The sequence below is a fragment of the Pezoporus occidentalis genome, unplaced genomic scaffold (assembly GCF_034315485.1).
Source record: "Pezoporus occidentalis ecotype Australia unplaced genomic scaffold, CSIRO_AGI_Poc_V1 ctg36, whole genome shotgun sequence".
NCBI classification, from domain to species: domain Eukaryota; kingdom Metazoa; phylum Chordata; class Aves; order Psittaciformes; family Psittacidae; genus Pezoporus; species Pezoporus occidentalis.
Window position 1 is genome coordinate 332,608 of NW_026915591.1, and position 10,822 is coordinate 343,429.

At 46.1% G+C, this 10,822-nt stretch overlaps 1 protein-coding gene across 2 annotated transcripts in view; it reads right to left on the bottom strand.

The window, feature by feature from the left end:
- The window catches only part of JAG2 (jagged canonical Notch ligand 2), a 67,948-nt gene extending 57,468 nt beyond the window's left edge, over nt 1-10,480 (bottom strand). For both annotated transcript variants that reach the window (XM_062630690.1, XM_062630689.1), the window contains exons 1-2: nt 10,164-10,480; nt 9,589-9,912 (exon numbers count right to left, since the gene is read on the bottom strand). In XM_062630690.1, coding sequence (XP_062486674.1) covers nt 9,589-9,912; nt 10,164-10,244 — 405 coding nt within the window. In that variant the 5' untranslated portion in view covers nt 10,245-10,480. The remainder of the gene's footprint in view (nt 1-9,588; nt 9,913-10,163) is intronic.
- Nucleotides 10,481-10,822: the final 342 nt, after the last annotated feature.

Sequence of the window (10,822 nt, forward strand, 5' to 3'; positions counted from 1 at the left end):
TGGTCTGACTTCTAGACTTTGCTGATTACATGCAGCCAGTTATAGTAAAAGCTCCATGTGAGATAACAAAAATCATGTTATTGTAACATAAGAGACTTGGAACTATCAAAAGCACTCAAAAAATTGTACATGGTGTAAGAGACTAGAACTACCATTAAAATCTATTAAGCAGCAGCATAAGTTATTAGACCAGTGCTATTAAAATTGTCCTCAATCAACAGGAAGAACAGCGAGTGGTACCAAGAACTGCACACCCTAAAAAGCCTTCTACTTCAGTTTTGATTGGAGTAGATCAATAATTAAGCTATTGATGTTATTCCTCAACTTACTGCTTAAAGCAAATTTCGGTCAAGCCTTCCAAGTATGAACAAACTCCCTAACTAGCATTTTTCTACCACCTGTTGGATACTGCATCAATATTAACATCACTTGCTCACTGAAAGTCCAGAAAGGTAACATTTACCCAATTCAAATGTTAGACACTTAAAGTTACTTAACCTGGTACGTTCAGAGAACTAGGAAGCAGCGGAGAGACTAGATACCTAATGGGCTATCTGGAAAGAGAGCCATTGGAAGAAAAATTTAAGTGTAATAATAAGCAAATCATTACATACTGAACAAAAGCCATGAGAACACACCCTGCTGAGAACGAGAAATATATATTCAGGACTTTCAAGCCTGAAGCAAGACGTAAACAGACTGCAGTTTATATACTGATATTCCAGTCTTATCTCAGATTTTAAAAAAAAGGAAAAAAAACAACTTCAGAGAATGAGCACCTGCACAGCTGTCCAAGGGGCATATAATTGGTTACTCAAGGACTATTAGGCTGTATCTTAGCAACCTCTGCAAGCTCTAATCAAGTAAGACTAAGATTGCCATTTAGCCTTGAAATGCCTTGCACCTTCCATCTACAATAGCATACTGTTATCTAGGCTGTCATTTCAATCACAGATAAAAATCCATGCTTACTATGTATTTCAGCTGAGAGTTCCTCTTAGCACTTGCTATCAGATGATCTCCATGTCAAATATGCTTTTTACACTTTATTATCTGAAGCAGCAATTAATAAAATAAACCTTTAATTTTCATGCTTTTTATACAAAATAAAGGCTAACTACAACTGCAAAATAAATAGCCTTGAGCATAAAGTTTAATAAATGAGCATAAGCTGTAGCTCAACTCTTAAACAAGATCTTCAAATATCATTACAAGAAAAATGCTTAATATCAAAGCAGCAGTAGACACATCCAGGTAAATAGCAAGCATTTACCTTGGAGCTAGATGGTATTTAAACCTTAGGTGATGCTGAAATCCATTTACGATGTTCTTCACATTGGTTTTCCAAAATCAAGTATCCGAGCTTTGGCCATCAGACCAGAAAAAAAAAAAAAAGCCAAAGGCATTGAGCAATTGAAAAATAAACTCATTGGTTCAGCCCTAGTCTACCATCACTGCTCACTTATAACATCAATGGACTACCAGTGGACAGTCTCCACTTAAGACAGCAGTCTTAAAGATTAAATTTTATATTTTTCCTAATACAGAAAGCAAAGGGACCAAAAGTCTCTGGTTAAATCAGGGATGGCCACTTCTCCTTGACTCAACATCAGCTACACAAGAGCTATCACACAGCTCTCTGCAGCTCCCACCCTCCCAGTCTCCCTGGGTATATACAGCAGGGGAAGACCACAGCTCTGAGAGGTTCCCACCACCCCACGGGTTGCAGAAGTTCAGCAAGTGCCCATCATGGCCTAGCACAGATGGTCTTAGACATCTCTACTGGCTCACTCTCCAACCCTGGGGGCAGTGATCAGGCTACATGCCTGCCTCTTGCTCACACAACAGCTGAACGTGCAGCTCAAAACTCACCAGCTGGTTATGGCACAGTACTGTCAGCAGCCACCTCTGGCCAAAGACTGACTAGTTTTAGACACCCAGCAGCCAGAAGGCCAGAACAGGTTTCTAGCAAAAGGCCCATCAAAAGTAGATCAGAGAGCTGAAGAGGAAGAGAATGGTGGAGTTACTGCCAAAAAAAAATGATGGTGACTATGCTTTGGGTAAGCATCTGGCTAAGCTTTAAGGAGTCAGAAACAGTGCAGGTATACCCTTATCCCTCATTCCTTTAAGTAGCCTCTCTTTCTCCAAAGTGAACTCCCAAGCTTGGTCCAGATCAGAGGTTTCCTAGCAGCTAGAATTGGAGAGGTAAATTGGCTCACTAGCAAGAAAGTTACCCCTTTTTTTAGTCTTTTCAGTAGGCTGAGCAGCTCTGAACTAGAGCAAGCAAGGCAAACAGGACCCACACAGAGTTGACAAAACACTGGTCTTGTTTTCAGAACAGGAGGGAGAGAAGCTTTCAGGCACACAGTAATTTAAAGCTTCTGCAGATGACTAAGTATACAGTGTGATCACAGCTGCTTTACAGACTTAACAGTAGTTTCTAAAGGATGTTCACAGAACATATTTCAGAGCCAACATTTGCACAAAGTAACACCTACAGGAAAAAAAAAGAGAAGATAGACTGCACAAAAAGGATGAATTCCAGTCATTTCACATACAGGTAATGACTTGATGGCATTTCTCAAAACAGGGGGCAGACAGCCATGGGCCTACATGGACAACACAAAAGTAATTTTAAAAGTTAAAAAAATTATCATTTACCTTGCACATCTGTCTCAAATACAATCCTCCCTACACAAGACAGACTTTATAACAACTGACTAACAAGCAGGTTAGAAACACACTACAGCATTTTTGGATTTTTTTTTTTTACATCCAGAAAACTTATTTCACATCATTTATTGTTTGACAAAAGCTTAATTTTCTGCAGTTTTTTGTGCTGACAAACAGCAAACTCTAGTAGTAACTCAAAGTGAACTGTACTCATGCAAGGAATACAAGCATTAGCATCAAACACAGAAGGCACCTTTTACACCACAAAGCTTCTCAACATCTGCAGCAACAGATTTCCTTGAACTTCAGAGGATCACTCAGAAAGCCTACAATACAGTGGGAAGAGAGCACAATTAGGGCAAACATCACAAGCCTGATATAAACACAACCTATTATGGTTTTACTCCAACCACCTATGTTAAAGATAAACGTGACTGTTTAAGATTAAAGCTGTAAGTAGTCATGTCTTTAGCAGACCTCTCATATACAGAACTTTTTTTTTAATATAAAACGGTGTTTGAAACATCTTCAAACAACCCAAAGACAGCGTTACAAAGCCTCCATCCTACTGCAGTGAATTGAACATGCTCTGTTTCTACCTCACTCTCTTCTGCAGCTCACATCCTCTAGTATAAGAGTAATCCTGACTAATACCTATTCCATTTTCAGTCAAAGATTTAATGCCCACACCAGCTGCATGGCTAAGAGTGTAGCATTTCACAGATAGGCTGGCTGGAGTACTTTCTGGAATAAATATTAGAAAGTTGACAAGAGGTGTATCAGCATACCACTCCCAGTGTCTGGGAGGTAAGGTAGCTTGTCTGTGAGTTCTGAGTTCAGCCTCAGTGTTTCCAATAAATAAGCAAGTGTTTATTTAAGGAAACTTTCAAGGAGTATAAATAGAAGTGTTCTTTACTATCTGACCATCTCCATGACATTCAAAAAAACCCCAGAACTTTAAGGTATAAAAGCTTAAATAGTTAGCAAAATACTGCCCTCTGAGGTGCATTAATTTCAAAGACATTAGAAATTCTAGATTTAGTGACATCCACATACAAAAGATTAGGAGTGCAAAGAACATTTCTGATTAAAATTAGAAGATAGATTTTCTATAGTTACATGAAACATAAGCCTTTAGGCTTCCTATTTTGGGCAAGCTGCAAAGAGTTGCTGGCACACACAGCATGCCAATAATAAATCCCTTTTTCAAAGTGTGGTTCTGAAGTGCTCACCATTAAGGCCTTGATTCTTTTTTAGAGGTGACACCTGCAGCTGCTATTGAAATCAACTAGAGTTGTCACTACCCAGCATCACTGAAGTCAGCCCCTAAAACATCACCCAATTACCTTACTTTAAGGCAACACAACAAAACCTGAAAGCCACTCTTTGCATCTGTGTCACCTGAAACTAAAGAGATACCACTTTTAAAATAAACCAGTCCCCCAACCTCAACCTTTCATTTATGTTTGCCTTAAAAACTTTTTTGGTCACAGTACTGAGCAGGTAAAAGCATGTAATTGTCTTATCTACAGCCCCAAGACTGAAGAAGCATGAACCCATGTTTTCTAATCCACAATGTATCTGTCCCTGAAAGCAACAGGTAGGGGAATGTTTTACAAGCTCAAGAACCACAGGTGCTTTGGCATGGCAGGTCCACAGAGCCCAAGTCCATGGACAAGCCCATCAGGCAGCCAGCAAGCAGCAAGTTCAGGGAAGAACAAACAACAAAAAACTGTTGAAGTATTAAAAAGAAAGCTTTGTGCTATCAGCAGAGGCTTCCACCTGGGGGAAAAAAAGTTAGGCTGCTGACAAGTCAGACACTAAACTTTTTTGCAGCTGCTAGCCATATATTGATGAACTACATTTTTCCCCATCCTGACCTCCTCTTCTAACAGGTATGATGCATGCACACTAACCTATCACTGTACCAGGTGAATTCTGGTTGAAGGTCTTGCTCTCATTTCTTATTCCCTGCCCTCAGGTCCTGCTTGGGACTGTGCACTTGCACACACTTTATTCTTTAACAGGAAGTTTCAATGAGGCAAATAACTATTTAGAGGTAAAGCTTGCTGTGTTTAACTTGAGAATGCTTCACTTGTGAAATCCTGATCTTCTTCATAATATACCTACTGCTCCTTAGGTACAGCTGTATACAAGTGCCTTTTTCAGTGCTAAATGGCCAAACTTTAACCTGCCTAATTTAAGTGTATCTGCTATGACCGGCTGTCATTCAAGATGACAGGATTCATGTTTACTCTGTCAGGGAGCACACAGTAACCTATTTCAGGATATTTTCATGACAAACCCTCAAGATGCTGATCAGAGTAGTGGATGGCTGTTAAGAGAACGTAGATCAACTGTGTATCTAACCAGCCAGACAAAAATAGAGAAGAGCATTTCCTGGCTATCTAGTTCCCTACCAGCACCACAGATCCCAGATGACGCACTCCAAGACTAGATGCCTTCCAGGGCCTGACCACCTTTGCTTTTCAAATTAGCAGAACTGAGCTTGATACAGAATCTTATACTGAAGCAGACATCTGAAAGTGACAAGCAAAACACTGTATTCATTAATAAAAGCTACAAGGTCAAGTATTCCTGCTCAGGTTTTAGCAGAGGAGGGGCTGCTTTCTAAGAAATTCAACATTTACTGCTGCAGTCAAGTTATCCTCTCAACAGCTTTACAAATATTTGATGTCTCAAACTCCTGTGTATGTTTTAGATCAAGACTGAACCCTTCCAGGCATCTGGATGGGACATGTAGACTGCATGTAGATGAAACTCACACAGAACCTGGGTATTACATTTATATACTTTCACATTTTTATCTACCCAAAAGTTAGCGGTACTTCAGAAGCTTAGAGAAAGGTGCTACAATCACATCTGGAGTAGGAAAAACGTAAGATCAGTGATGACAAAAATAATAAATTAGTGGCCATATTCTAGTGGGGAAAGCACCCTTTACCCAAGCAAGTTGCAAGGGCTGCCTGAACCTCTACTACCCCTTCTTCAGAGAAGTCCTAGCTAAGTACCAAGGAAAAAGAAGTGAAACTGCTTCTTTCTGCTACTTAATGGCCAAGGCCCTGAATTTGGAACTTAACCTGTAGAGCTCAGTGCACACTGAGGCCCACATGGACACTGCCCTGTCACACTGGAGTATCAGAAAAAGAGGGGCTGAAGGGATACAGTGATGCATACCATAACACACGATTTCAACATCCACAACTTGTCAGAACAATTCCTTTATATGACTAATTAGCTGAAGTAATAGATGCCATACCAATATTTATGGTGCTGGAAAAGCTGTGAATTCCCCGAGGGAAGGAACAGGGTGGAGGGAAAAACCACACGCACACACACAACTCCATTTCATGGCATCTAGCAAAGGAGTATGAAAAATGGTTCCTCATAACCCATCCCACAAGATGTCTATAACTTTAAAACATCATCTTCAGAAGCAACCTTCAATTAAATCCACACCTAAACCTTTGCCAATAACCTAACTGTAATTAATATTGCTGTGCAAGGTACTTCTGAAGCTTCAGTCCCTGAGCAAACAGCTCCATTAGAAAAAGAAATGCTGAAGACTAACAACCCTGAACTGTGTGAGTGATCAGAATCCTTCAGAGCTACTTGAATTCTTTTGTCTTCCTTTGTTTTAGAGTTCCACATATATTTTAATTGCATCATTTATTTGTTAACAGTCTCAAACAAGCATTAAGCTTCAAGTTTTACAGCAGGAGGCAAAAAAATATGAGGTAGGTGGGTGAAGAAGACAGCTGTGTTGTTCTAGCTGTTCCTCAGCCTCTCCCACTGCCAGATTTCTGTGGATGATCTATCCCAAGGTAACAATTTTAAGAACTTTTTGGCAATATCCCAATCTTCTCTTGCAAATCAGAGATCAGATTAATGATATTAAAAAGAGAGAGACAGGAAATAGGAATAAACTGGATAACTGACACTGTATCAAGAAGCAGAAGTCACTAAGCTCTGGTACTATAGCTTTACAGAAGCAACTTCTCCAAATTTTAGAGAAATTTTTTACCATATGAAATAAAAATCAAAAAGAAATCAGTATAACAAAACCAAGGCAAAGACTCCACCTTTCAAGATACTACTTTCCTTACAGCTACTGCTAGCTCAGGACACTGCAATATCAAACAGATAAAGAAAGCCTCCCTCAAGCAATTTATACATTTGCCTCCACACATGAGGGAGTTATCATTCAAATGCTGTTTAATAAGAAGTCTGCATACACCAATGCTGGCTTCCATTAGGGTTGGATTCCTCAGTCTTAAAAATCCAATATAGAACTACTGAAATAAGTCCTTTGCTCACTGCTGGTACCAAGGCAAATGTGTTTCACAAGTGAAGAACATAATTTCTGATTCTATTTCGTCTTGTTCCTTCCCAGCATATTCAATAAAGGAACATTAATTTCATTACAGCTGCACTGCGAAGAAAAAAAAGCATTATATGGAAAGATTATGCCCATATTGTTGTTGTTTCTTTGCAAACGTGAGTAGAGAGAATATTATTTGAGAACAATTTTGAGATTACCCCAGGGAACTGAAACTCAACTCAGGAACTCAATCTACTTTAAAAACCCCTTGTGTTAAACTAGCATTACAATTGAGCATTACTCTCCTTGCAGAGTCTGTATGGCTTATCGACAGTCATGATAAAGATGCCACATCCCCCAGGGTGCAGAGTTCAACATGTAACCACAACATAAAGGAGAAAATCTTTCCATAGGCACATCTGCAGACTGCAGTACAGGGACTGTTTTTAAAAGTACAACTACTCCACAGCTTATTTTTAGAATCAAGGGTGGGCAGGGAGAGTATTCATTAAACCTTCCAAAAATCAGCCAGCCACCCACTGAACTGCAGTGGCACTGTTTAAATAACTTACAGGCTGACCTGTAATAGCTACACACACAAAAAAAATCTAAAACCAAACAGTGGAAAGGCTGACCAAATACCAAGTCCTTTAAAACACTGGAGGCAACAATACAAGAAACAGCAGCAGATGAGGCACTGTATGCTAGAGACACTGTGGCAATTCACCTGCAAGAGGTAGGTCAAACAGGCCTTTCTTCAGACTGGATGAGCACAGAACAACAATATCCGGCAGCTACAAGGTAAGAATGTGCTTATTCCAACAGAGAAAAGCCAAAAGAGGTTGGGCTTCGGGACCTGCATTGTACGGGTTATCAAACTCTCCTTCAGTTTCAAGTAGCAATAATAGAACTGGCAAAATAAAAGTGCGAGTTAAGTTACCTTTACTTCCTCATGTAGATAACATATAAAGTTTGAGGTGCTAATGGTACAAAAATCTCCTACTGAAGAGTTTACGATTTCATCAAGCCTGCATTAAATGGTCAATAAAGATGAGAAAGAATCTTAATTTTCCCTTTGATCTTGCAACTTGCAAGTGGAGTTCTAAATACCATAGTTTTACGGTATTGACTATACCCATTAACAGAAACCTAAGTTCAAGAGACCACAAGACAAAACAAAGGCAACCAGAACACCCCAACTTGGCAACCAGAACACAAGCACGCTGTGCAGAGAAATTTATTGGTTGTATTATTTAACTGTCTAACTCCAGCAAAACCCTTTATTGCTAATAGCAATCAGTTCTTAACTTGAGGAGCATGAGCATCAGGTTGGAGGGTCCCTGGCAGCACAGAAGGTTAAGCAATGTATGTGGACTGGTTTCCTTTAGCACAAAATACAAGGGAGCAGCAGCAATTTTCTAAGTAACAAAGATCCCAAACGTTACATGTCTCGAGAGGAAGGCAAGGGCTATTTCACATTGGTCACCAGGTACCAAATGCGACCCGGAGGTACCGGGGCTTCCGATACTCATCTCCCGCCGGAGCTGCACCATCCCCATTCCTCGGCACCTCCCAACTTGCCAGCTTCCTCCCCGTGGCCCACTTGGAAGGGCGGCGCGCAGCAGCTGTGAACCTCGCTGCAGGGCCCTACCTGCCTGCAGCCAGGCAGAAAGTCCGGCCCTTCCTCCTGCCCAGCCGGCCCGGCACTGCCCCTCTCCGCACCCCGCGTCCCCGAAAGGCAGGAGGAAGCGCTCCGTCCTCCCAGGGCCGGGACAAGCCTTGGCCCACAGCCCCTGCGGGTGTGCGCCCTCGAGCATACGGCGCACGGGAGATGGGGCTAAGCAGCAGACACCCCCTGTACCCCGGGGGCCGGGAGCTGCAGGGAGATGGGACAGCAGCACAGCCGCAGCGCCCGCCGCCACGGAGCGCGAGAGGCGCGGAGCGGGGCCCGGCCGCCCGGAGGGGGCAGCGCGGCGCAGGAAGGGAGGAAGGCGGGGGGGGGGTCGCTGCGCGGGGCACGCGCCGGGCCCCCGCCCTCTCCGCCCCCAGCGCCAACGGCCCAGCCCCGCCCGCGCCCCAGGAGGAGCGGCAGCGCGCGCCCTTCGCGAGCCGCGGCACGCGCCCCGCGCCCCCACCTGCGCCGCCCGCCAGCGCCCCCTACCGGGGACCGCGCCGAGCGCCGCGGCCGCGCCTCTGCTCCCGGGACGGTTCCCAGCGGTGCTCTCCTCGGAAAACGTTCATTTTCCGCGATTTCTGGCGCACAAGCCGCCGCGAGCCGCACCTGCTGCCCGCGAGGGAGCCCGGCATGCGGCCAGCACGCAGCCGCTCCCCAGCGCCCCCGGGCCGTCTCCAGCAAACCCCCGCCGCCGCGGACCCTGCGCATCCTCCATACCGCCGGCCGTGCCCTGCAGCCCCGGGAAGCGGCCGGCCCCGCTCAAGGCAGCGCACCGGCGGCTCACCCAGTCTTCTAACGGGAGAGCGGGCAGCGCCTAGGAACCCACACCAGGTAGGGGGGCGGTTATACGGGACACTAAATAGGGTCGGTAACAAGAGCGCGATCATCAACAACCTACCGGCCACGCAAACTGAAAGGGAATAACAATCCTGCCCGTCTCGGGGGTTCTGCCTTGATAGGAGTACTTGTTGTTGTTCAAATAGAAAATATTTCCACCGAGAACGGGGGTAGATCCGAATCCGTAGTTGCAGGGTCCGACCGGTGTGATCTTGGCCTGATACTCCTTGAGACAGACTTTCACGTAAGTGTCGCACTCGTCCCGGGCGCAGTCCAGGTTCTGGGGGCTTCTCATGCCATCGCAGCATTCCCCATTGAACAACTCGCCGTTTACATTCCGCACCGAGTTAAGCTGCAGCTCGAAATAGCCCGTGCACCGGGACACCTAAAAATAAAAATCAAAGGGAAAAGAGCCTCGTTACTACCGCGGCCGGGGCGGGCAGCGCCGGGAGCGCGGGGCTGCGGCGAGGCTGCGGCCCCCGCAACTTTCGCCGGCTGGAGGTTTAACCCCGCTGCGGCAGCACATCTTTATAAAACAAAAATATCACGCATGCATAGAACATGCGCAAGGTGGAAAGGGAGCGGAGATAACCGCGTCGGCTGCGGACAGGAGCGGAGCCCCCCGCACCCCCCTACCTGCACACAGGAGCCGAGAAGCAGCGCCAGGCCGAGCGCAGCGGCGCAGGGGGCCCGGTTCCGCTGGCCGGCGCCCCGCATGCCTGCTGCTCCGCGCAGCCGCCTCAGAGGAGCCCGCCGAGCTCACCGGCCACGGACCGGCAGCCGCTCGCGGCATGGGCGGCGGGGAAGCCGCCCGCAGCGCGCCGGGGGGCGCAGGGCATGGGCTGCCGGCGGGGCCGCCCGGAGCGCTCCGCCGCCGCTCCCCTCCCGCGGGCTCCTCTCGCTCTCTGTGCGCTTCAGCTCCGCAGACACCCAACAAGTAGGTGCCAGAGTGACAGCTTCATTACCCATTCGCCGCTGCTGCCGCGGCCTTCATATTAATGAGGGGGACGGCCCGGCCCCGCGACCGGCGGGTGGGGCCAGCGCCGCTCCCGCCGCGGCTCTTAAAGGGCGGCGCATGGAAACGGCACCCCCCTATCCTGCCCCGCTCCGCTGGTAGTGGGGAGACTGTCAGCCCTAGGCGGGAGGAGGGAATGGGGGAACGCCCGCTGGGCGTGGACGAGCACAAGTGGGGTGCGCGCACCCCCATGTAGGTGGTGTGCGGCGTGGTGTGAAAGCGCCACCGCCGCGGAGGAGCTCGCAGAATGCGCGCACCCGCAGTGTTAGAGTAGCACCCC